General features: G+C 37.0%; 1 protein-coding gene across 3 annotated transcripts; it reads right to left on the reverse strand.

The window, feature by feature from the left end:
• Positions 1-827: 827 nt before the first annotated feature.
• Positions 828-27,916, reverse strand: HSPH1 (heat shock protein family H (Hsp110) member 1). 3 transcript variants are annotated; one of them, XM_037527126.2, is made up of 18 exons: positions 27,766-27,916; positions 24,637-24,694; positions 23,148-23,288; positions 22,344-22,466; positions 19,233-19,332; positions 18,079-18,212; positions 17,328-17,572; positions 16,502-16,730; positions 13,732-13,838; positions 13,338-13,471; positions 10,540-10,748; positions 8,474-8,605; positions 5,857-5,994; positions 4,500-4,625; positions 3,284-3,391; positions 3,063-3,182; positions 2,681-2,842; positions 828-1,739 (listed from the first exon to the last, which is right to left on the reverse strand). In XM_037527126.2, exons 1-18 carry the CDS (start codon positions 27,876-27,878, stop codon positions 1,533-1,535), a joined length of 2,586 nt encoding a protein of 861 aa, XP_037383023.1. In that variant the 5' UTR covers positions 27,879-27,916; the 3' UTR covers positions 828-1,532. The 3 variants fall into 3 exon arrangements, with proteins under 3 accessions (XP_037383023.1, XP_037383022.1, XP_037383021.1); XM_037527125.2 differs by having other exon boundaries at positions 27,269-27,798; XM_037527124.2 differs by lacking the exon at positions 8,474-8,605 and having other exon boundaries at positions 27,269-27,799.

Consider the following 27,916-nt stretch of genomic DNA (forward strand, 5'->3'; position numbering starts at 1 on the left):
GGAGACTTCTATGTGAGAGTAAATGTCTTCTCCCAGCCCCACAACCAAAGCATCCAATTTGTCCTTAGGGGGAAAAAAAAAAAAAAACCAAATAGCCTAGATTCACAGCTGTATTATTCATAATAGCAAAATTTGAGAAACACCTAAATCCACAAATACCAGTATTGTTTAAGATATTTTGCCTGCCTTTACAATGTAAGTCAGTATAGTAGTGAATTTATAACACCTTGATCTTATTTAAATTCCCTACTATTTAGTTTTAAAAACATTGCCTACACAACACCGTTAACTCATATACTGACAGGTAACTGCCATAAAGAGGAAAAGGCTTGAAGGACAGGCAACAATTATTTTCTCTGTGTGATAGATTAAAAATTATATTCCACCTTATACTTTAAAAAAATATTTAACGTAATAAATATATGCTACTTTTCTGTCAGGGTAAAATCATTTTCATTTACAAAAGAGATTAACATAGGGCCTCCCTAGTGGCACAGGGGTTGAGTCTCAGACCTATCAAGCTCTCAGCAGCCACTGTGTATTAGTTCAATCCCTGGCCAGGTAGCTAACCCACAGCAGATCTCTCCTATGTGTATTTCAGTAGATCTGCTTGTTCTGCTCCCCACTCTGTCTCTGGTGAATCTTTTCACCTCCCCACACCTCTGGCCTATCCCCCACTTCTTGTATACATAAATGAATAAATCTTTTTTTATTAAAAGAGATAACATACAAGCAGCAGAAAAATTGGATTTGCACACAAAACTATTTCTCCTACAATGATTCATACTACTCTCCCCAATTTCATTTTTAAGTCAATAACAAAGCCATTTAGAAATGACACCATAAGATGAACTTTATTTTAAAGCTCATAAAAGGTTTCACAATATCAGTTACAAAGAGAATCAACATTTCTCCCATTTTATACCTTCACATGACAATATACTGTGTAACCAGATATATTTTTAAAGATTTTGTTCTGCATGCTGCTAACACATTTCACTAGCTTTGCTTTACTCATCAGATTTTTAGTAATATCAAAGCAAAAAGTCATATTCTATTAGACAGAATTAATTTTAGAAAGCCCTTATGAAATCAGACTTAGTCTTGTTTATAAACACCCACACCCACACACATGCTGAAACACAGAGAGCAAAATGCAAGAAAACTACCTTGGCAGGAACAAATGCTTAAAGATTTTAATCACAGCCCTCTTGAACAAGCAGTACAGTTTGTTTATGTTTTCCAAAAGACAAAAGTCAATTTCATCCCCAGTGAAGCAAATGGTAATACTGCACAGAAGCTTAGTATGAATTCACAATTCCACAGGAATCTGAAAGTTACCAAGGCAATTTTCCCTTTTAGGATAATAAAGACTACAGATTTAAGCTTTTTCTTTTGCCATATAATACACAAGTTTTCTAAACATCCTTAAAAAAGAAAATATAAATAGTTTCAGTATGTTATGTAGAATCACATACTATGGCAAAAATATTTTATTAATTGAAGGACTAACTAACCCCATTTGATGTCATCTAGTCCAAGTCCATATTAATGGAACTCTTCTCATTAGGGTAACATTCACCATTCTGATGTGGAGGTTCAGCACCGAAATTATTTTTGCCTTCTATATCTTCTTCCTTCTTATCAGTATTTGGGCCATTTGGAGTTCTTTCCAGTTTGGGCGATTCAATTTTTGGTTTGGGTTGTGTTACAACAGGCTCACAAGCGTTACTCAACTCCTAAGAAAACAAAACTAGTAATCAGATTCATCCAGTTCATTTCAAATGTTTTCTTATATACCTAAGCCAATTATTTTTCCACAAACTGCTATAGATAGATAATATATATCTATCTATAGCAGAAAACGTCCAAGACTTCCATTTTCTTAGTACACTTGCCCAAAACTACAGCTAATAGCTTAACAAAGAAAAGTGAATATTTTATGATGTGTCAGGAATTGATATGCCAAACATTTACATATTACCTCATTTAATCCTCACAACATTAAAAGGTACCAATCATGATCCCCACACCATGGAAGAGGGAAATGGTTCGGAAGTTATGTGACTTACCTCAAGAACAGAAATACTAGTGAGAAAAGAGCTGGAATTCAAGCTTATACCCCACTGTCTTCAAAGGTACTTCACTATGTTGAAGTATTCTTTCAAACAGAAAGCAGTTTTCTTAGGTTTTCTTCCCACCTTCCTTTCAAGCCTCACCCAGTCAGCAAGGCCCTTCCTGATAAAATACTAACTTGAGTCCTTTCTTTGAACAGAATTTTCCAGCCCTTTTTGACTATTTTACCCATTGCACTTAACACCACTTGATATATTTCCATTACGTGTTTATTGTCAAGTCTTCTTCTCACTAGGAAGTGAGTTATAAAGGGACAGGGACTTGCTTCATACACTGAAAGCTTAACCCCTAGAACAATAGTTGGCACATGGTTGAGGCTCAACAAATGCATTTGTTGAGCTGCCTGAATTAATGAGGAAATAAAAATTAAACAGAAAATAGTCTTATATATTCAGTGATATCAACAATGAACCAAGAAATCTGGTCTCAGTCCAGATGAGCTTTTACGGAATTTACAGGAAAAATGGCTATGCTGAGTGTTCAAATGACTGCAACCTGTGTCCCTAAGAAACTGTGGCAATAGATATTAGTCAGTATCACTCACCTTTATTTTTGCTTTTATTTCCTGAGCACATACAACTGGATCCTGATCAAGACTCTTTTTAGCCTGAGCATTCATGACATTATTCATCCACTCCATGACTTCTTTAACAGACTTCTCAACCTTTTTCATTTCAGACTCATCAATATGGTTATATTTCTCATCCTGAATGGATAAAGCAGGACTTTATTATAAAATTAGGTATTAAACAGTAACATCTAATTGGACCCAATTTTCCATAAAGCTCCTATCTTTATCTGGTCTTAAATACCAAAAACAAAATTTCTCATTTAAGAATGTTTGTTCACAATGAAAGTTTATCAACTGAAATATTCGTTTATTAAAATCCATGGTAACTTCCTCAATATGTAGAAAAAAGACTGACCTTATTTCCAAAGTCAGTTGCTATCTTGTTATAGTGCTGCAGCCTCTGTCCTAGTTCTTCAAACATTTTTGGCCGTTCCTCAGCTTCCTGAAACCGAGTTTCAACTGGAGTGCCAATTTTCTAAAACAAAATAAAATAAAATTATAACAACACTAGTTTATTACAATAGTCTATAGTCTAAAACAACAAATACTACTTTCTATGGAAAGAGAAGGACCTACCATCAACTCTTCCAACTTGTCAAGATAGGCCTGCTTTGCTTGGTCCTCTCCTTCTTCATAGAGCCAATTTTCAGTGTCCGTGAGCAGTCTCAAAAAATTTTGATGATCCTATACACAAAATTTGAAAATCAGTATTAGTGGCAGTCTTACTTTAAAAGTTTCAGAACAAAACAGTTTTCCTTTTAAGTGTTACACACTAAGTGGTTAATCTTATTTCTAGGAAGGCTCTCTGATTAGCTGGATTCTCTCCACTGAAAAATATCAAGAAGTAATAAATGTTCTACTATTAGCTACAAACAATATTTTACTAAAGGGAGTCAAGTTACTCTTTGGCTTCTCTAACTTGTAATAGGGACATTTGAGAATTTCTGCTAAACTGCTCTTTTTGCCCTATAACTCCAATTTTGAGAATCTATACACTGAAATGTGGTTATGGAAGAACAATTTCTTTCCCATTCCCTGAAACAATCAGATCTTGATTAGGAACTTTTTATTGACTTTCAACATTATCAAATACTGAAAGGGAAACTAAATAGTTGACAATTTCAATCCATGAACAAATGAAAAAATAATTCTTAACCAATTCATATAATTTCTACCTTAGCCTTGTTTAGATCATCTCTACTTCAGAATCCCAATCTCAAAAGAGGCCCCAGAAAATGTTAGGGCAGAGTCAAGAACTCAACCTACAAGTCCAAGGATCTTAGGTCTAAATTCAGTTAATTTCAGAATCAATCCTTAAGTCATTCTATATTTCTATCTAGTCATTTTCCCCACAAGTCCCATCTTTCACAGCTGCACTTCTGTAACTTAGAAAGCCACAATGACTTGAGAGCTTAGAAAAGGTCTAAAGAGAAAAATGGTATCTGAAAAACTTTGCAACAACTGGATGAGCAAGTCTTATGGGATAACATGATGGAGCTCAACCACGGGACCAGAGTTAAGTCTGAGTTCTTGAAATAAGGATTTTCTCTTATCTTTCTTGCTCCCATAACTGGTGTCATAAACTGAATGCTAAAAAATTAATGTTATTAGGATAAGCAAGAATAGAATAAAACTGCACACCACTACTGATCCCCTCTCCATTAATTTGTTTATACTTCTTTTTCACACTGTGAAAAAAGTTCAAGTTATATAATCTAGTAGAAGTTTAAATATCGAATTGATATTTAACACTTTACATGAGATTATCTGAATACAAAAGTTCTAAACATACCTGTTCACATATAAATTTTTCATATGGTCCACATAGCTTGTCCCTGAACTCATACACATATTCCTCCACTGCATTTTTGGCATCATTTCTTTCCTTTTCCAATTTATCCTGCATTATCATCTTACCCTGTGAGGAAACAGAAAAGGTTAATTCAGTCTTCCGTTATTTGTACCTATATTTTATCTATTTAGACTCTGGTGTTAACAAGATTATACCAATGATTATACCAAAAACATGCTAATATAAAGCGTTATTAATTCTAATTTATGCATCATAAACTCTTTCAACAACCCTGCAAAGTTCCTCATTTTCTATAGACAGATTAGGTTGCATTTTTTTAATATTAACAATTATTTACCTTTCACATTTTAGATTTAATACTAAGGGGGAAAAAAATCAATCTTTTAGATACTTTTGTTGTTTTATGTAGCTATATATATGTGTGTATATATATATGTGTATGTATACGTAGCTGTCTCATACTAGGATTAATATTGGTCACTGTGTAATGATCATACTACTCTGCCATCCTATATCACAGATAAAGCTACTTATGGTATATAAATCCACTACTTATCAAATATAAATAAATGAAGTATAATTTATTGCTAAATAAGCATCTAAATATAATGTTCCCAGCTGAGTAAAGGAAAAATGAATCTCAACTGATGCAAATAATCTAGACTGCAAAAAAGTACAATATATTTTAACAGAGTATTTGGTGTGGCCTGAGATACCAAATGCATTGTGCACTGCAGTAGGATATTCTGCATCCAATCTCTTCACAAGAACTTGGGCAATCATATATTGAGCAGAAATTATTTATGGCATAGATCTCTTTAACAAAGATGCAAAAATATCAATAAAACTTGCTGAACAGAAAATACTGAATAATTTTTGCTTCATCTTATGCTGAAAACTTGTCTAAATTTTGGGATACAGAGGAATTATTATTATTTTTTTTTTTTTTTTAATAGAGGCATGCTTTATTTATTTATTTATTTATTTGTTTGTTTTGTTTATACATGCACTGGGTACAGTCAGAAGCGCGGGAGGGTGAGAGAATTCACCAGAGCCAGAGCGGGGAGCAGAGCAGGCAGAAGGACTGAAGTACACTGCTGAGGGGAGCAGCGGGCGGCAGGAGAGGTCTGCGCGCCATGTGGGACCCTCCTCCAGTGGCCGGGGAGCAGCCGGGGATCGAACCAGCGCCACAGAGGCTGCGGGCAGCTTCGCAACCCAGTGCTCAACCGCTGCGCCACCGGGGAGGCCCAGAGGAATTATTATTTATCTATTAAAAATACAGGCAAAGGACCAAACAACATATTCCAAAATAAAGATATATAATCCAAATACTTACCTCTGTTTCAATATACATGTTAAGAAGGTCTTTCCCTAACTGCCAGACCAAGTTGGCTTCAATAGGCAGTTCAACATTCACCACCTTTATTTTGGGTTTTTTAGCTTCTGGAGGCTGGTCAACTTTCTTTTCATTTGCCTTGGGGAGGAGAGTAAAGAAAAATTGGGAGAAATTTTTAAATAATCCTTGAAAAATAAAAACATTTCCCTATTATACTTAGGGATGACTTACACAAAATTACAACCCTAAAGTTGAAAAACTCCAGAAGATCATCTAATTCTCACAAGCTCATTTTAAATCAGGGCTGCAATTACACTTGAACATGCCACAATTTCCGTCAAGAATCCACCAGGGCATATTTTTCTCTTTTCATACTATACTTAAATTTCATCTTTTCTTCTAAAGCTTTTCTTCACAGGACTTTACTTTCTCATCCCTTTTACCAGTGTTTCTAACTCCAATGCATCAAAAATACCATTACCATATCATCAAATTATAATCTAGAATGTAACAGTAACCTTAGACTTTGACCTATGCTAAATACACTAAGATTAACTGTAAATTAGTTATATATATATAAATATATATAAATATATGTAAGTCCCTACAGCCCCCTTCTTTGATTGCATTAGCACTGCACTGATGAGTATTTTTAAAAATTTCCCACTGCATTTTGAGTACACGCACACACACATACGCACGCACATACACACACACACACACACACAGAGAAATCCTTACTCCAACTATCTGCCTTTGAGTTATATCATTTCTCCTAATGATATAATTAGCTACATAAGAAAAAAGAAAAGAGTTTTAAAATAGCAAACAAAACAACGCAGCAAATACTACTTTCTTGTATGTTTCTCAAAATATGTAAAATACAGGGCTAAAGAAGTAAGTATCTCCTATGGCCTCTAATTTTCCAAGTCTTTTCTATGTATTCCCATTCCTATAGGTTCGTACTAGCACAAATGACAGGAAAGAGATTTAATATAACCATAGTATACATAGACCCTGAATGACAGGGTTGGTAAAACAGGAAGATGAGTCTATGAAGTATAAGTATTCCACTAGATAACTTGGGGGTGCTATTAAAATTCTAGACACTTTACAGAAGATATCGGCACTTGAAAGGGATTCAATAACTAGCCTAAAATTACACATGGATGGGACTGGAACACATATTTCCCAGACTCTTATTTAGTGTTCCTCACAAATTACATGTCTATGACATGCAATAAACTGTTTTCACTGGCAATGACCTATTCAATCAGCCTTCAGAAGTTCCTAGGTTTTTTTCCTTCTAGCGCACATGAGAACCCTCTGTTATACAGGGCATACTCTGGGACACAAACCACAGCAAAGAAAAATGAGTCACATGACACCCACACCATGTAAAACACAGAGGAGTGCAACAGATATTTGGAAAACAAATGGATGACAGTCTGTGTATGATAGTGAGGATAAGACTACCTGGCAGTACAACATTAAACAACTATTGGTAATGCCTATGTATCACAAGAGCATTTGATATAGTATGGATGAAGAACTCTCCGAAGGGATTTGTGTGGTAATGTTCCAAAGGGCTTGACATTAATGGTTCCTTCTACAAATAGAATCATGAAATGCTAAACAACATCATGTTCTAGACAGAAATTGAAATTACAAGCACAAGTTAATTTATGCTCAAGACTAAGAGAAGGGGAGTAATACTGAAATTAAGGAGTTCCTATTACAAAGAAAGCAATGCTCTTTCACTATTATTATATAACTCTTGAACAGAAGAAAAAGAGGATTTCAGGAATCAAAATGAGCTTATATTAGAACTGCCACAGATCAATCAGAACATGGGAGATAAAAACCAGAAACTTAGACCAAGTATAAAATGTATTTTGACCCCAATGAACAACTCTGCAATTTGGCTGAGGGAAAAGAATTCCATCCTCCGAATGCGAGAGAAAACCAAACCACTACCAAAAGGTTAATAAATTACATGCACCTTGCACAGAGAATGAAGTTCTGCAAAGCATTCAATGATCTAGAGTAACAATGGAAACTTCCCAATATTCACCTGACCATGAATTTTAAAGGTTTGATTAGAAGCTGTCATTTTTTTAGAAACAATAAATCTATTTAATTTAGCTTCTAATACATACTATTGCCCTAATTATGCCAGATCACGTTGATAAATTTATTTAAATTTGATAGGAGATTTGAGGGAGAAGAGTTTACTAGACTCCTATAGCCCATGTATTTATCATCAGACTAATCTCAAGGGAAAAGGAATTACACAGCACTGGGATGTCTCCATTGGTGACCCTGGTATTAGCAGATACCTCTTTATACTAGAGAAGACAAATGCTATGCATTCGTCTCTGGTTGCTTGGAGAAGCAGTTAATCAAGAGAAGCTTTCAGGTCTAAAACAGGATACTCAATTCCCTTGAGCTTAAATAATTCTAATTGATTTTTTGTTGAAAAGCATAGAAAATTGACAGAAAAAAATCTACACAGAATAAATAACTTGGTGCTTGCTCTTGAAACTGCAGATTTAATATCATTAATGATTACATGTTGCAACATTGTCTAATGGAATGAACTAGAAGAGTCACTCACTTTGTCAGCATCTGGGATTTTGTTTTCTTCTGAGGTAAGTTCAGGTGAAGGGGGAGACTGTGAGGTTTGTTGACCATCAGTTTGTACCTGGGGCTGTGTTCCAGCTTCACTGTTCTCTTGCTGGATATTTTTCTGAAATGAAAGCCCAGGCACAAAGGATGTAGAAAGCAGGTGTACTTGTATAAATTTAAAAGGTTATCGGGCACCAAAGACAGTACACGCAATTCCTGAAGTCTCAGTTAAGTGGGGGGAAAGATACTGGATAAAAGCAAATTGAACACAAAATAGTTTTTTTAACTTCTTAGAAATGTTAAACCTGTAAGAAAGTCTTTGAATGACAGCAGTTAATATCGTTTAAAAACACAATATGCATTTTGATTGATGTGATGACAATCAAGAAGTCTCCTTTAAGAAATCTTCACTTAGCTTTGTATAGAAATTAACTCTCAGAAGCACAAGAAATAAGTTTACACCATTGTTTCCCCAAAGCAAACTTCCAAAACTAATCTCACCAGGAGCCATCATGTATCTTGACATATCACCATTTCAATGAATTGAACAGGTACATGAAATAGCCAACTATCAGTTATTTGGGGGCTCATCATTTCAGCTTATGAGATATGTAAGATCCTTTATCCTCTGTTCTTACTTTATGAGTGATGCAGGTGCTTGTATTTCAAAAGATCTCAGGATGAAGAATATATGCTACACATTAGTAAAGCTCAATCCCCAGTTAGTCAGTGCTTACTATTATCTTTTTCCATCTTTGGAGAAGCCTGCATCATTCAAATTCACTACTTTCTGTCTACCCTGAAGTCTCTCTCTCTCTCTCTCTCTCTCTTTTTTTAAAGATTTATTTATTTATGCATACAAGAGCTGGTGTGTAGACCAGAGGGGAGGGAGTGAGAGGATTCAGTAGAGATAGTAGAGAGCAGAACAGGCGGATCAACTGAAATACACTGCTGAGGGGAGCAGCGGGAGAGACAGGAGAGGTCTGCTGCGCTATGTGGGTTTCTCCTGGCCGGGGATCAAACTAATGCTACAGAGACAGGCGATAGCTTGATAACGCTATCTTTAACCCCTGCACCACCAGGGAGGCCCTACCCTGAAGTCTCTTAAAGTTTTCTTTCAGACCTGTCAAGATCCTACAGCAGATACTAAAGTATTAAGCAGCAAGACATTCCTGGTGTGTGAGTGTGTGTGTGTGTGTGTGTGTGTGTGTGTGTGTGTGTGTATGTATAGATATCTACATATCTCCATAGATAATTAGAAATTGATACACTAGGGATTAGAATAATATACATAGATGACAAACTCATATTGATATTTAAGAGCTAAGAACAAAACTGAAGCTCAGATATTAATGGTTTTTAAATATCCAAAGAATGATAATTGAAAATAGAGCTCTCGGATCACAGGATACCATACTTTCCACATCTTAACTAAAACACTATACCACCTGCCTCTTCATTTATGCTATTTCTGATTATTACCCAAAAATAAACTGTAATAGCTGACATATTTTTAAAGCTTCTTAAAATCCTTCTGTTGATCATGTACAACTAGCACTCATCTCCAAAAAACATGAACAGTAATAACTCTCTCTACATAGATCTTTCTTTTCCTTCCTTCCATAGTATAGGCAAACCATAAATAAAAGCAAGCATACCAAAGCCAATTTTGTCATACAATTGAGGAGAAAAATTAGCTTTAATATTTGGCATATACCTCACCAAATAGTTTTTATAAGTCTTTTTTTCCATTTCATTAAAAAAAAAAAATCAATCACCATTTGAATTCTCATTATGCCATCTATTATTTAAAAGACAATTCAAAGTTTATCTACTCTAAGCAAGTTATCATACACCAGTTCAAATTAAGCTCTATAGAATTCAGTCACAATTCACCAGATCCCAGGCTACCTATTGCCATTTTCTAGCAATTGCTATCATCACCCAAAATTCTAATCAAAATGAAGAAAAGTATGTTAAACGTTGCCTACCCTTCTATAGTTAAGAATTAAGTCAACTATATATCCAAACTCAAAGGCTTAAACACAAACTTACATCAGTGTCTAGGTTTTCTGGTGGTATCTCAGTCTGACATTCCATATCTGCTTCAACAGAAGACACTTCATTCTCTTCAGTTGGCACTTTCTCCACCATAGATGCTGTAGAGATGGTGAAAATGCCATGGGTATTGACTCGCACTTTCACTTTCACTTTCGATTTTTCTCCATCTTTCTGCGCAGAAACATTCTGAACTATGAAACGACCTAGAAAAAAAGAAATGAAAAATTTTAGAATTGAATCTAAATCTCTGCAAAGGAAACAGAAAGAAAATACAAATGCTAAGAAATAACACTTGAAAGCATTGCTATTCCAAAATCTCCCCATTTTCTCTACCAACTGAATTAGATTTAAGTCCCAAATATATACTACAAACACAACCTCTTAAAATACTTTTTGTTTGTTTTTTGGGTTTTTTTATTTATACAAGCACTGGGTACAGTCAGAAGTGCGGGAGGGTGAGAGAATTCACCAGAGCCGGAGGGGAGAGCAGAGCAGGCAGAAGGACCGAAGTACACTGCTGAGGGGAGCAGCGGGCACCAGGAGAGGTCTGCGCACCATGTGGGACCCTCGCTGGTTGCCAGGGATTGAACCGTTGTTCAAAAGGCTGCGGGCAGCTTTGCAACCCAGTGCTCAACCACTGCGCCACCGGGTAGGCCCTGAAATACTTTTAAGTATATATAATATACTTAAAATACTTATGATTAGTCTTAATATGTTATAAAAACCTTCAAAGGCAAAGGCACTCTTGTGGCCATTTTCATTTAACAATTATGACACAAACACTGTGTGTAAGATACTATGTGTGTAATCAATTTCCATCTCTTCCTACCGTTTCTCCAAATGGGTGAACATAAACCAGACATAAAAATCTGTTACCAAGTATTATATAAGGCAGATGATATCAAGCACTAGCCACATTTTAATCCTACAGGATCTTTCAAGGAATACTATTTTTATAACAATAATGAAAACAATTTTCTCTTTTTAGATAGGAGAGGTAAATCAAATCCTGTATCAAAGTCTGAAGTTATTATAGTGTAGTTTCAGAGCATCACTGAGTGGTACTTAAGAGTACAGTCTCTGATCCGGACTATCTGGGCTTGAATCCTGGCCATGTGACTTGCTGCAGATTACTTAACCTATCCATGCTTATGTGGATTAAGTTAGTAATCCTAATTATGGAACCTGATGCTTAGTCTTAGTTATCTCCACCAATAGTATTGTTATTCAGAGGTCACTAAACCAAAAATATGTACTCTGAACCTATTATGTACAAAGCACTGTACCATATTTACTAGTATTATATTTAAGGTGCCATCTACACAAATCCATAGACAATGACAGATTTAAATGCCAGGTTAGTGAGAGATGTTGGAACAGACTTTAATTAGTTGTAAAATCATTAGTTCAGGCAATTATTACTTTAAGACCCATTTTAAAATCCAAAATTTATTCTGGGGTATCCAAAAAGACTCGCCAGAGAGTCAAACTTAAATATATGCAAGCTTTTCAGTTTTGATGATAACTTGACAAATTTGATGCCATGCTTGCTCTACAGCTTGGGTTTTATTCTCTGCACAATGGGGAAACAATGCATAGAATCCTACCTGTACAAATTTTAGTCCACATTCAAGATTTTTTAAACTACTTTCCTGCTAATAAATTTAGAATGTTAAAAAACAAAAACAAAAACAAAAAACCTCTCTGGGTCAGGGCCTTCCTAGTCATTGGCAAGAAAAAATTGATCTAGTTAGACTTTTTCACATGATTTCATTATAAACAGGTGTGGATGTTGGGGCAAGAGTGATTTATTTAAAAATCTAGCAATACTGGCAAGTTTTACCCATAGTCTGGAAAACATACATGGGCACAGAATAGATTGCCTACAGCTCTCTCACAGACTTCCATAGTTCAACCGGTCAAATTAGATGGGCAGTGTCAGTCTCTCAAAGAATAATGTGGGTACATTATTTAAAGATGAACTTTAAAAAATATTACACTATAAAGGTTTATTTATGTAGGGTAAATGAAAACTGTCAGGATTTTCCACCCTCCCGCCATTGGTGCTAATGATAGACACCTGTGGGCTTCTACGCGTGCCTGGTAGCAGCACCTGGAGTAGGGTGTGGGTGTGCGTGGGGGTGTTGCACCTGGGCTGAGAGGCTGAGCTTATAAGGGTGGCGTCACAGGAATGCCAAGAAAGCAGCGGCAAAAGGAGAAAGCAGAGAATCCAGAAATAGTGAAGACTCGCCAGGGGCTGGAAGGCCTGCCAGCCTCCTGGCCCCCCAGCCCTCCTGCCTGCCATGTACTTGGTTGCTGTACTACAAACGATGTAAAAGTTGAATAAAGGCCTGAAAAGTCACCGAGTGCTCCAGGACTCTCCTTTACCCGTCTGCCCAGATCATAGAGAACCTGCTCAGTGCCTTGCAGGCACTACAATTTATGAAGTTGTTTCAACGGCTTTTGAGCCAAGTTTTAAATTCCATTTAAATTGGAAGTTTACAGCATTTCAGCTGGAGGAAAATTAAGTAAATGGTAATCCTTAAAGTATAACCTACATGAGAATAGGAAAAATAGCGATGTGTTCCTAATACATATACTTGGAAGTAACAGAGTAAGCAGATCATTTCAACTCTAAAGGCCAGTTTACTCAAAAATAAAAGATTTCTCCATCGTTACCATTCTAAATCTAAAATATCTTTACATGGAATTTTGTTTGAATCAACACTGCTGAGGAAAATTGCTAAATTTTTACATTGAGTTTTTAAGAGCAAATACTTGGAATTGCTTACCTATTTTTGCTTCTGGATAGGGAACTCCTTGAGGATCAGAATAGAAAGCTTCTAGCTCAAAAGGCCCCCTTCTAAAGAAGGTAAGAACTTTGGAGAAAGGAGCAGCATGGTTTCGAGAAAAGACTTCATGAACACTAGAGAAAAGGAAAAGGCATTCAGTATTTCAAGCATTTAAGCTTACTGTACAACAAAAATAGAATAAACAGTTTATAAACAGTTTAAAATCTTTATCAATCCTATCTCATCATTTATAACACAAAAATAAGAGAACTATTTTGACAGGTTTAGTTGAAAGATTCCACTTGGGTTAATCAAACACTACTATAAATGTCATTTGTTACTTTTTCTTCTTTATATTAAACTAAATAGCTGAAAGTTATTTTCTGATACATACCCTTCAGTATCTTCTGAATCATGATTCCAGACCAAAGATATTGGAAAAGGAACTGCGTCTGTGACAGAAAATTCTCTAACTTTAAATGCTGGGGAAAGGATTGCACACTATTTAAAAAAAAAAAGGAAGGAAAAAAAAAAGACAGATGAGTACAAGGATAATTTCACTGATCTTTTAATACAAATGCAAAATTGCTTACAGTATGTCATCTGTGGCATTACCCATATACTACGCAAATAACTAGATACAAAAACAAGCAATACAATGAATTTTAGGAGCCATCATTAAAGCAAGTTTCACAGAGGGTTAGGAAAAAACACTGGTCTTGGGCCTCCCTGGTGGTGCAGGGGTTAGTATCAGAGCTATAAAGCTATGGCCAGCCACTGCAGCATGAGTTTGATTCCCAGCCAGGTAGCTAATCCATATAGCACAGCAGAACTCTCCTGTCTTACCCACTACTCCCCTCAGCAATGTATTTCAGTACATCTGCCTGTTCTGCTCCCCATTCTATATCTGGTTAAACCTCTGCCCCCTCACACCTCTTGCCTATACCCAAATTCTTGTATGCATAAATAAGTAAAATCTTTAAAAAAAAAATTGGTCTTTCCAGAAATGTCCTGTTGATAACAATTTCAATTATAAGATGTATCACTTTCAAATGTATGTACATATCCACAAACAGCTCTGCCCGCAAGGCTTTTCAAATGTCTAAGAAACTGAAAAAGGGTAAAACCTGAAATGTTCATCTTTGACTAATTTTATGAATGAAGCAGTGGTAAATTCAAATTTGGGGTACACAATATCCAACAGACAGATGGATTTAGACTAGTCACATGAAAATGACTAAACAGATGTCCGCAAAACAGTTTATCAATCTCAGATTAGCATAGCAAACAGATGACACTAAACTTACCTGATTAACATAGGATTCCTCAAAAGAGGTCAATATAAGCTCTACCTCTAAAAAAACTATGAACTTCCAACATTTGAGTGAAATAAAGAGTTAGTTAAGGAGGCAAACTCCCTTACTATGGGAAAAGTAAAAACAGGGCCTCCCTGGTGGCATAAGAGGTTAAGTCTCAGCACTACGAGGCTATCAGAAGCCACTGAAGCAAGAGTTCCATCCCCGGCCAGGAAGCTAACCCACATAGCAGAGCAGACCTCTCCTGTCTCACCCACTGCTCCCCTCAGCAGTGTATTTCAGTAGATATGCCTGTTCTTCTCTCCACTCTGTCTCTGGTGAATCCTCTCACCACCACCACCCCCCACCCCCACACACACACACCCCCCGCTGGCCTATGCCCTAGCTCTTGTATGCATAAAGCTTTAAAAAAAAAAAAAAAGTAAAAACAAAAACCCCATAAGTAATGCCAGATCATGATAAGACAACGAATTATCAGTAATGATCAGCAACTATACACTCTTCCCTTTTTTTTTTAGTTTTAAAGGGTAAATAGGGGCCTCTCTGGTGACGCAAGGGGTTAAGACACAACCCATGAAGCTATCCGCAGCCACTGCAGCATGAGTTCGATCCCTGGCCAGGGAGCTACCCACATGGCGCAGCAGACCTCTCCTGACTCACCCACTGCTCCCCTCAGCAGTGTATTTCAGTCAGTCTGCCTGTTCTGCTCCCCACTCTGTCTCTGGTGAATCCTCTCACCCCCCCATACTTCTGGTCTGTACCCCAGTTCTTGTATGCTATATAAATAAATAAATCTTAAAAAAAAAAAAAAGTAAATACCTACATAGACCAAAATTCGAACATGTTAACTTGAAACTTCAGTTAAAACTAATTAGACTTTTTTGGGCCTCCCCTGGTGGCGCAGCGGTTGAGCGCTGGGCTGCAAGGCTGCCCACAGCCTCTGCAGCGCCGGTTTGTTCCCCAGCCACCGGCAAGGGTCTCACCAAAAAAAAAAAAAAAATTTAAAAAAAAAAACAACTAATTAGACTTTTTTGACTATTAATGTCCTAAATATAAACTAATAATTTTTTAAGTCAGTAACTTCTAGTGGTGCTTTCACTTCACCAAACTTCATGCCTCTGAGCTGCCTTCTTATTTGATAAATTAAAATGTGGAGGGGAAAAGCAGCTATATTCTAAAACCATCTGCTAACTAATACTGTTTTTTTTTTTTTTTAAAGATTTATTTATTTATATAAGAGCTGGGGTACAGGCCGATATGCGGGAGGATGAGAGGATTCACCAGAGACAGAGCGGGGAACAGAACAGGCAGACTGACGAAATACACTGCTGAGGGGAGCAGCGGGTGAGTCAGGAGAGGTCTACCGCGCCATGTGGGACGCTCGCCGGCCGGGATAGAACCGGCGCCGCAGAGGCTGTGGACAGCTTCACGGCACTGTGCTCAACCACCTGCGCCACCAGGGGAGGCCCTAACTAATACTGTTAAGCCTACAAACTTCCCCCCAAATCAACTGCTTAGTACACCAAATTCTAATTGCCTCCTAGATGTCTAGTAACAACAATCACCACCACGAAGCTATTTGTCTCTATACAGCTGTGTTTTGTGATCCCCACAGAATCATTCCTATTTTTTATCTACAGTTTGAGAAACACTAGCCCAGTTCCTTTACGTTTCCTGGATCTTTCAGATTTGAAAATCTTTGATCCCCCTATGGTATCATAGATTTACCTAAAAAAATAACACCCTTATGTTATCTTAATGGGGGGGTGGAGAAATGTCTATTATATGTCCCCACCATGAACAAATAAAGTAGAAACAGTTTAATGAATGAGAATGAGAAAGCAGTACCTGTAGTGCACACCCTCTGGCTACTGCTTCATCTGCATTGAGTGTGGTGCTAATATCCTTTCCAAAGAATTTGGCAATTTTTTCTTTAACTGCTGGAATTCGTGTAGTGCCTCCAACTATTTCAACAGCACTCACATCTTCTACTGAGAGCTTAGTTTGTTCCATCAGTGAACGAAGTGGGATTTCTATCTTTTGCAGGAGTTCAGCACAGAGTTCTTCAAATTGTGCCCTTGGCAAAACAAGAACACTTTATAAATCTTTAGAAGTTATCTTAAGGCCAATAGCCTATCCCATTATCTTTAAATAATAAGTCTTATCAACCTAGTGAATTTCTTTTTCAGATACCCTGGATTCCACCTGGGCTGAATTTAACTGTACCATAATTTGTAACTTTTTTAAAAATATACAAAACAGGAGCAGGGGAGACAGGGAGAAAATCAGTTCTACTAGAATTACTGGAAGAAATCACTTTTTATTAGGACTGTCATTTTATACCTAATAAGTGTTATGTGGTCCAATTCTCACTATTTGAATATTTTCATTCACTTCAAAATAACACTCCTGTGAAACATTTTGTGAAAATATTATTCAATACTGGCCCAGAAATATTAAATAGGGAAGGACACTGAAAATACTTGGTCATGAGAACACTTCGAAAAGAAAGCATTTTAAAAAGCACTCTCACAAAAGTGACTAGTTCTAACAGACTTTACCAGACTTCCCAGCATGCAGCACACAATCTTGAAACTGGGCCATGGCTCAACACCATAACTAGACCTGACACCTGGGCTACAGTTTCAGCAAGCCTGAAGAATTCAAGACATACCTGTTCATCTTTCCAGAAACATCTTTGTCATTCATAAAGCACTCAATATTCAGTGGTATCTCCGTGCTGTTAGAGCTCATTAGCTTCTTCAATTTTTCACACTCTTGATACAGACGAAGCAGGGCTCGAATTTTTGATTTTGCATCCAACTTGTACTTCGTTTTAAATTCTGCACAAAAATGTTCCACCAACTTTTCATCAAAGTTTTTTCCTCCTAAGAAAGGATCAAAAGCTGTTCCCAGTACCTAAATTTAGTTAGAACAGTAAATCTGGTTATTTTTTACACTGTAACTAGAATCTTAAATATTGCTACTCAATTAACTAATGGACTGATATTAAGTAAGCAATTGACTAATATTAGGCAAAACACTAATAAGCACAATTCCTCTATTTAAAATTACAACAATGTAAAACTCAAATCATTAGGAGAAATGTAACTACAAAATCCAAATACTAAGTCTCTTTGGTAGTTGTTGACTTTTAACGGTTACACAGAAGACAACCTTAAAATTTTAACGGTTACACAAAAGATCTTAAAAAGCTTGTCTTCCTAAGCAAGAATATTTAATGAGTATGCTAAGACAATTACATCACCTTTATGGAATCAACCTTAGGAATAATTCCTTGAAAATATTATTTTCCCAAAACTCTACATTACCAAGGGAGGAATAGTGAAGAAGTTCAGTAGCTCCAAGTCATGACAAATATAACATATTTATTTTGGTCACTTAGTTCCAATAGATGACTTTACCTTCAATTTTGTCTTGTTAAAAGCACAGGCAGACACTTGAAAAGCTGAGTGGCCCATATCAACAAAAACCACTATCCGAGGTTTCTCATCAAGGCTTGGGAGGTCCTGCTTATAAATTCCATAATTCAAAGCAACTAAAAAAAAAAAGTGTGTCTCAATGCTTTGGTTCACATATTCACATATTCTTAGGAATTATTTTATTATTAATATAATTACACAATTTAATTGCTTGACTATACTTCAAGCAATTAAAGGTATATGCATTCCTTTTATATCTGACTTACTATTCCTTTGGCATCGATTTTTCCCTTTCTGATTTTGGAACAATGCTCTATCACTTTTAAATGTATAGAGATGTGATGGAGAAACACACATGGTATAACTATAACAAAATGTAAACACATGCAGTCAACCACAAATAATATGAGACTCATCACACAATACTTACATTTTAACCATAACCTGTTAAGAGACTGCTTATCCAGAAAAATTAAGAATTTAATATACAACTACAGCAACTGCATTCCTTATATTTTTTTAGATCTAAGGCAAATAACTGATCTATCTTATCTGTTAGCATTTTCTGAATTTTGTATCTACCATATTTCTATGCATGTGTACTTAAAATATCCCTTTACCAATACTTCTAAGTTTATAACAAATATATTGAGAACATACTGAAGAAGTCTTGTTAACAAAAGATTGCTATTATTCATGACAAAATCATACAGTTTAATCCAATATTTTATATAATATGAATAATCAACTCCTAACTACATACAGGTGAGAAATACATGAAGGGAAAAAAAAATATTTACCTATTCTATACTTGTAATCGAGGTAGTCGTAAAATCCAAAATCATGTTTTTCTAAGGCTTGTTTCTAACTATAAAAATAAAATTAAGCCCAATATACCTGATTCGAAGGATTAAAATATATGTATAAAAGAATTTTCAAAAGAAAAAAAATTTATAAACCTCACAAAATTCCAATTCCCCATAAACATAAGCAATGAAAAGTTGGAAATTTTAATTCCAAATCTAGATTAAATTTCTACATTAACATGAAAAAGTACTTGGTAATAATGCCTGGTGTGTCTTAACTGCAGTTCAGATAATATATTTACTTCTACACAAAAATAGCTTTTTTCTTACCAGCTGTCATGTCATTCATAAGCCTTAAGCAGTTTAGACCAACAATTTGTGCAGCATCTAATACAGATCGCCTCTCAGCATCTGTGAAGAAAGAGGGGACCTACAAACAAAAAAAGAAAGACTTTTGACTCATCAAGAACACAAAATACTTCAAAACCTCTTGTAATAAATATACTCCAACTAAAATAAGTGTCTATCAAGTCACAAAACAAAAACAGAACTCCAGACTTAGTTCCTAAACTCTCAGAAACAGTAACTTCTTTTGAAAAGATTGCCCTAAAAATCATAATATCAAAGTATCTTCATTTTTAAGCAAGTTTTAACCTGAAATGAAATTAATCGGGAGAATTCATAACATGTAAAGAGAAAGCTTTAAATTTAAGTGGGCAAAACACCATTCCCAATCTAGTCTTAAAATTTCTACTGACATCTGGAAGTTATAATGTTAAGTTAATATTTAAGGTTAAATATAATTAAACTACAATAGACTACAGGAACTACAGGAACTCAAATACGGTTTACACAACAGAACTAATCATTAGGAAAATGCACATCAAAACCACAATGAGAAACCATCTCACACATACTAGAGTGGTTATTATCAAAAAAGGTAATATATAACAAATATTTGCGAGATATAGAATAAGGAGAATGTACACTGCAGGTGAGAATGTAAATTAATGCAACTATGGAAAACATACTACATTGCAGTTCCTTCAAAATTTATTAACAACTAATCCAATTGGCCATCAGACGAATGGATCAAGAAAATGGAGTGTGCACACACACAATACACAAGCGAATATTATTTACCAATAAAAAAGAAGAAAATCCTGTCATTTATGACCACATGGATGGACCTTTGGGGCATATACTTAAGTCAGTCAAAGAAAGGCAAAGGAGGGCCTCCCCGGTGGCACAGCGGTTGAGCGCTGGGCTGCGAAGCTGCCCTCAGCCTCTGCAGCTCCGGTTCGATCCCCAGCCAGCTGGCACGCAGACCTCTCCTGCAGAGCCCGCTGCTCCCCTCAGCAGTGTATTTCATCAGTCTGCCTGTTCTACTCCTCGCTCTGGCTCTGGTGAATTCTCTCACCCTCCTGCACTTCTGACTGTACCCAGTGTTTGTATAAATAAATAAATAAATCTTAAAAAAAAAAAAAAGGCAAGTGCCATATTATTTCAACAAACAAATTTTTTTTTTTTTTAAAAGATTTATTTATTTATTTATACAAGCACTGGATACAGTCAGAAGCTAGGGAGGGTGAGAGAATTTACCAAAGCCAGAGCGGGGAACAGAACAGGCAGACCGACGAAATATACTGCTGAGGGGAGCAGCGGGCTCAGCAGGAGAGGTCTGAGCACCATGTGGGACCCTTGCCAGCGGCCGGGGATCGAACTGGCGCTGCAGAGGCTGCGGGCAGCTTCGCAGCCCAGTGCTCAACCGCTGCGCCACCAGGGGAGGCCCACAACAAACAAAATCTTAAACAAAACCCAGCTCATACATAAGAGGCAGGGAAACAGGGTGGGTATGGAAAATGGGTGAAAAGGGTCAAAAGTTAGACATCAGGTAGAGTGTGGTGACTACAGTTAGTATAGCATAATTTGAAAGTTGCTAGAGTAAATCTTAAAAGTTCTCATCACAAGAAAAAAAGGATAATGTGTAATTAGACTTACTATGGTGATCATTTCATAATATATACAAGTATCAAATCACTATTTATCTGAAAAGAATATATGTCAATTACAGCTCAATTTAAAAAAAAAAAAACAAAAAACCCAGAGCTAATTCTGGTTTATGTCACTGCCCTTTAGTTTTGCTACTTGTTGAGGTCAAGCATTAAAACAGATGATGGGGGAAAGCTCTAATGCAGTGAACTTAGTAAGGTCACAAAAAACAAAATGGGGAGCAAAACCTATTGATTATCCTAAAATAAAGAGCAGTAACAGTTCAAGGGGTGAAGTTTCTCAAGATATTGACTTGTACTTCTGACTATATCAATTCTTTTGATCACTTTCTAGAACAACATCATAACTAGGACACTCTTCTAGAAGAACATCTAATAATATATTCATAGACTCACTTGACTAGAAAGTACCTAAGAGAAAACTTAGTATGGTGGGTTTTTACCTTTTATTCCAAAGCATTTATAGATGCTTTAGAGACAGAGACAAAAACAAATGTGGATCTCTGCTCCCCTTCCAAATAAGTACACCTTTCCTCAATTTTCCATAGTAGGTTATTTAAAGAAACAAAAAGCCTTGTGGCCAAAAAAAAAAAAAAAAAAAGTATCACTGACTTAAAACCTAATTCTTTAATTTTATCAGAATTTAGTATTACTTCTAAGCAACAGTTTGATATTCCTTTGGTAAAACACCTTCTGCCTCATAAAGGCAATAAAAGATAAATTTTAGCCCTTTTTTCTCTATTCTTTGATATGCTAGGATACTCTATCATAATTTCTTTCCAGCTAGTCTGGGAAGGCCACTTTACTAGGCTATAATGCAGATAAGTCCATTACATGTCATGTAGACAGGTAAATCCACTGTAGACCATCCTGGTGCAGAGCATAACCACAGCTGATCAAGAAGTAATACTAGACATCTGGAAAAGCAGAATTTATACCCACCTTTTTGGTGTCTAAAGAAATGATTATTTTTGTTTGTTTCAAATACTCTTTGATAACCTAGCAATTGTCCATTGAAGGTATTGAGCTTGCTGGCACTAAAACTCTAGATCTTGTCACTATTGGTAAGTTACCTTTTAAAACTTAAAATGCATTGGCTCTCAATTAATGGTGGAATTTGGAAAAGCAACAGTATTGTATATAAGTTGTCTGATGGTACACTGATGATTGCTCCCCTTTCCCGTCTGACCACACAGTGTATTTTTTCTATAGAAGTTTTAATTTGTACAGCCAGTCAAGAATCTTTGCAACTTCTGGCTAAAAATAACAATCAAGCTTACTCCAAAATGCTCCTGAACACTATGTTAATACAGTCCAGTAGAATTTTGATCTCTAGTAATAGAACAGCGCTCCCAACATTTGATACTGAAGAGCAACATAAAGGCAGAAAATTAAAATAAAACACTTTGCCTTGCTAAATTCTACTTACTGAAATAACACAATCTGTTACTGGTTTCTTGAGGTTGTTTTCAGCAGTTTCCTTTAACTTTGTCAACAGCATGGCTGTTATCTGTTCCACACTAAATAGATGTTCTTCATCCATGTACATTACCTATATTAAGAGAAGAAAATGTTTTAAACAGTGTAGTACTGAAACCTACATGCTAATATTAACTTAAATTTTTATTACATATTCACTTCTAGAAAACCTGTCATAAATGCAGACAAGGAAGGAGGAAAAGGGGAAAGCAAAGAAAATTAGGAAGAAAGAACTTTTCACTAGAGATGAAAAGAAAACTAGGGCAGATCTGTCCTCTGATCAAAGTACTAGTCAAAACATTATTAGAAGGTAGTAAATTTCCACTGCAATAAAGAGATGAATCATGTGGGTAAATATTACTTTGTGTAAATCACAAGACAGGAATGCCTCTGCTAGTTTAAAATAAGATTTCTGGTTGTAGTACACTATTTTCTGCAAACAACTACAACTGGACTATATTGGAAAAGAGTTTTGCTTGATATGACAACAAAATTTAAACGTCTACTGTAAACACCAAGTAAATCTAAATTTTATAAATGTCAACAAGTTACAAGAAATACCAATTAAGACACAGCAGTACATACCATTTGAAAATTTTCAGATAATTTAAACACACAGCTTAAGTTAGAATGAGATAAGAAAAAAAGAAATCTTGTCCAACTAAGAAATATAAGTTAAATGTTTAAGAAGTACTTTTCTCTACAGATGAATTAACACCTGTTAATGGAATCTAAGGTTGCTTAATTTTATTACCTTTATTCCAACTCCACCATTTTTCATTGGAACCAAATCATAACTTAAGTTTTCCTTCTCCTTTTGAATGAAAGGGTCATTGAATGCTCGGCCATGAAATCTCTTAAAGTTAGATACTGTATTGTTTGCATGAGTAATTTGCTGCAAAAGAAATTAAAGATTTAAATTTTTTTCTAATTTCAACACTATTAATACTTACAACAGTTTTATCGGAAGTCACCTGTGCACCTCAAACTATAAAATAAGGGCTCTAAGTAACTTTCCCCCCAATTTCCCCAACAATGAATGGACTTTATCTCTTACTCCTTTTCTATTGAAATGCCAGAAGGTAGACAGTGAGAGAAAACAGAATAGGAGGCAATACTGTCATCACAGTATTTAATACAGAGCTCATAATTAAAAGATGAAAAAACAAAACTACCATTAATAGCTAGGAAATATCAAAAGTTTACTATTTTCTTTTTTCTCTAATCTACTTCTTTTAAAAGGAAGAATAAGCCTTATCAATGCTAGTTTTCAAACAATTGGAATTTAAGCATGTTCATATCCTAAAATTCCTGGTGATTTTAAAACTGAGATGATATTTTAGTAATCTAGAGGTCTGGTATGAACCTTGCCTAATTCTCACAGAACCACAGAAATGCAAGAGAATCTTATGTCTGGCATATCAGTATTCTAAATGACCATTTAGGGAGACTGTTATTCACTAGAGTCTCCCTTTGTATATGCATATCTATTTCTCATCTCTCATTTGTTTTTTTTTTTTCTCTTTTGTATGTCTTCCAACTAGTCATAATACAGCATAGTCCAGGGTTTACAGCTTTGCTTCTTTTTTAAGCAACACTATTTTCTGTATTTAAAACAATTTTCACTCTCTTAAGGCTCAAGAGGGATTTCCTATTTTTTACTTTATTTTTTCTCCTCAACCCCAAGATTCAAAAGAGTTATAATAGTAGTCACACATCTAAATTTTCTAGTCACGTTAAATAATAAGAGACATATGAAATTAGATTTAATAACTTATTTAATCTAACATTATCTAAAATACTATCATTTAAACATGTACTTAAAATAAAAACTTGATGAGATACTTTACTTTTTTTTGAAGTCTTCAAAACTTCAAGTGTATTTTATATTTCACATTTGATTCAGACTAGGCATATTTCAAGTCCTATATAGCCACAATAGCCAAAGACTACCATATAAGACATCACAGATATTAAAACTTGATAAATTAGAAAGGAGCAAGCCAAGTTACTATAAATTATGGCTTGCAAATTAGAAAGTTTTGAGTAGGTATTCAATAAAAAAGAGGAACAGAAGGAAAAAAAAATAACCACCTAAGGGTTCATACTGGTGAATATTTACATTACATTCTGAAAATTCAAAAACAGACAGGCTTAGATATTTCATACTCTTGCATGTATTTGAGATTTTTCTCTTTAAATCCACCCCTAAAAAGTGATCAGAATTCTCTTAAAGAACATACCTGATTTTTTGCTGCAACTCCAATTGTTCTGTTCTTTGATCCAAATGATATGACTGATCTAGAAGAAATACAACCCACATTTCAAAATGTTAAAATGCAAAAATGTGGACATTTTCAACCACAAGAGGAAAATTCTAATACAAATTCCTAGTGTGGTGTGGGAGGAGAAGGGACATAAATATAATAGAATTTTGGAATCTGAAGTTTAGGGAGACATTCAAAGGAGATTTAGTTAAGATACACTGTGAATTCATCTATGTGGCAGTCCTATGCTTCCCTTCTCCTCCAAAGTCAGCTCAGAGGCATTTTTCAATACCACAGTTTGTTGTCTTTGATCCAATAAATAAAAACTGTTCAAAGGAGAGTAGTTCAATTCTCCAGGTCCCCAATTAATAGAAGTAGACAGTAATCATAAAGAGACTTGGAATAGTTAAAAGGGCATTATTAACTTGCCCCTAGACAATTGATTAACAAAAAACACAGTATAACTCTACTTCTCAGTGACCAACTGTATAATCTACATGTCATCGTTATACCTCTTGCTGTCCTGACTACCATCTACCTCTCCAGGATTAAAAATTTTTATATAAACCCCAAACCAAATGGACCTAAGTTATGCTTCTGGAGTTTAAAAACACAAAAGAGGTTACTAGATGGAAAATGCTACTTGAAGTCAAGTAAAAATGATACAGCACAAGTTCCACAGGAGAACCAAAGATAAAACTGAGTGAAAGGAATAATCGGTTAAATTGAAACAGCTTTGGAAAAATGAAAAATGACTTGTGACTATGAGACTTTGTTCTCAACAATGGAAATGGAAAAGAAGTCTTGTAGAGATCAGATGAGTGAAATAGGCTTTACATTACAAAGTAAGCAGGTGTAATGGTAAATGAGATGAACAAAATGGGACTATTGAGAACACTGTATACCAGTATAAATTTGCTATAAAAGGAATGTCACAGACCCACATTATCTAAGTAGGTGCTAAATAGCGTTTTAAAAGTCAAAGAAGTGTTCAAAGGGTAGACCCTAAGGTACATTTCAAAAACAGTATTACTCTAAACTAAGAGTAACTATACACTTGCAAAGTGAATTTATTTCCAAGGGAAAAAAATTATACTAAACAGAAATTAATAGCAGTGAACGCAATTGAATCACACATCTATTTTTTCAAAAATATTAAAGGCAACGCCAATACTGCCCACAGTTACATATTCAGAACTATTACCTGTTGTCTTTAGTCACTATGGCTACATACATATTTTCCCCTACTCTCCTTTGAACAGCTTTTCTTTATTGGATCAAAGACAACAAAGATGTAAACTGTCCCTCCGCATGAATGTCTGAGATACATTTTTTACTTCTGTATATTCCAATCACAGTGCCCATTCTTTGCACAATTAAAGAACCACCCTTAGATTTGTGAAAAGGTAGCTGTACGGGATGTGCAGAGAAAAACAGTCTTACCAGAGCTACTAATACTGTCAAATGTTTGCTTATCATCTGATTTTCCATTCACTTTCACAAATGTCCATTTGCATTCAAATAGCTGTAAGCCCAGTCATTTTACCTTTGGGCTCAACGTTTTATCTTAGGTTAAGGCATTTAAAAATATATTTCTACCTACGTTAATTTCTCGAGCAAGTAAGCAGCAGTTTTATCAACACACTTGGAAAACACGTTTGCGAATATCTTCCTCTGAAAAAAAGCGCCCCCGCCCAATGATGCTTTTAAAAATGCTACCCTTTGCCTACCCCATGGTGCTTAGAATATAACCTTTGTGGGATGACAACATCCATTCTCTAGAGTTCTAGTACAGAAGTATGCAATTTTTATTCTCTCTCCTTTATTTAAACTGTCCAGAATTAATGAAGAAATAAAAACACGGTTCACGATTCCTCTAGAAGGGGATCTCACAAAATGAGCTTTAAAAAGGATGTTTAATTTTTCAGAATTGATCCCGGAGCCCTAAAAGCCTCCAAGAAGATCAATCAAGAGAGTGAGGTAAGAAGAGGTGGATTCATCAATCAAAGGAGTGATTCTACGGTCGCTAACAACAGTCGGCCAGCTCCCTGGGCCAGCGGCAGCGCACAGGCTCTGGAAGCTTCTAGCTCCTTTCGAGATTTCACAAAGCGGAAGAAAAAGCTCAACGGCTCGGGCTCCGCGATGCGCAAAGACACGCTCGCAGGAAGGGAGCAGAGCTGGGGGCGGTCAGCCTGCTCGGAGGAGCCGGGTAGAGAAACGGGGGCGGCCGCAGCAAGAACTGGCAGAAGCTTGCCAAGAAAAGGGGGGGCAAAGTCGCGAGCTCGGTCGCAGCTGGGTCCCCCGTAGGAAGCCCGCCCGCAGTGACGACCCTGTCAGACTCCATTCTCGGACTCCCCTTCACCCCATGAATTTCGGAAACACCCCCTTCCCGGGCCTCGGCGGCAAGCCCCCTCCCTTACTCTTGAGCGAGAGTCCGTTCAGCCGGACATGGGGTGCGCAGACCCCAAGAAAGAGCGCGCCGCTCTCCACACCGCCCCCCATTCTCCCCCGCGCTCCGCAGCCAGCCCGGGGGGCCCCCACGCGCCCCGCCGAGTTTGCCTCGTCGCCCCAAAACCTCCTCCCGGCACCCGCTCAGGCGCCCACTTACGGAGTGCACCGATCGCTGAACTCGTTGGCGATGGTCTCGATGCCCCCGGCCCGGGCCACGGCGATGTAGCAGCTCTGCGAGCCCACGTCCAGCCCCACCACAGACATGGCCGGCCCGCGGTGCGCCTCCGCCTCGGCTCTGGGTCTGCGTCCTCCGGCCGCCCGCCCGCTCCGCCGCCGCCGCCTGCCTCAGCCCCGCGCGGCTGCCGCGGGCTCCGACCGCCGCTCTGTCACTCGGACCCGCGCGAGGGCGGTCGGCCTCTCCGGCGCCTCCGGCTTCCCGGGACCGGGGCTGGCTCGTGGAGGAATAACCCCTGGAGAGCGCGGCGCGCGGGCGCTCGGTCTCCGCGGGAGCCGCAGCGCGGGTCGCTGCCCGGATCTAGAGCCGCTCGCTCCCCGCGCGCCGCTGAACTAGCGACCCAAAAGGGGAGGTCCCACTTCCGCAGCCTTATGTATCGCACTGATGAGAACTTTCCAGAATCTGCGGCATTTACTCACCGGCGCCGCCACCGGCCCCTCCACGTGCCACTTCCGCTTCCTTCTTCTCGAGCTTTCTCGAAAGATTCTACCCAATGGGTGGCTGGCCCTCTGGGGACGGCTGGCGTTGCCATGGTGGCGGCAAAGTCGCTCCAGCGCTATTGGCTAAGCA

The sequence above is a fragment of the Talpa occidentalis genome, unplaced genomic scaffold (genome assembly GCF_014898055.3).
Source record: "Talpa occidentalis isolate TD23 unplaced genomic scaffold, MPIMG_talOcc4v2.1 talOcc4.5, whole genome shotgun sequence".
NCBI classification, from domain to species: domain Eukaryota; kingdom Metazoa; phylum Chordata; class Mammalia; order Eulipotyphla; family Talpidae; genus Talpa; species Talpa occidentalis.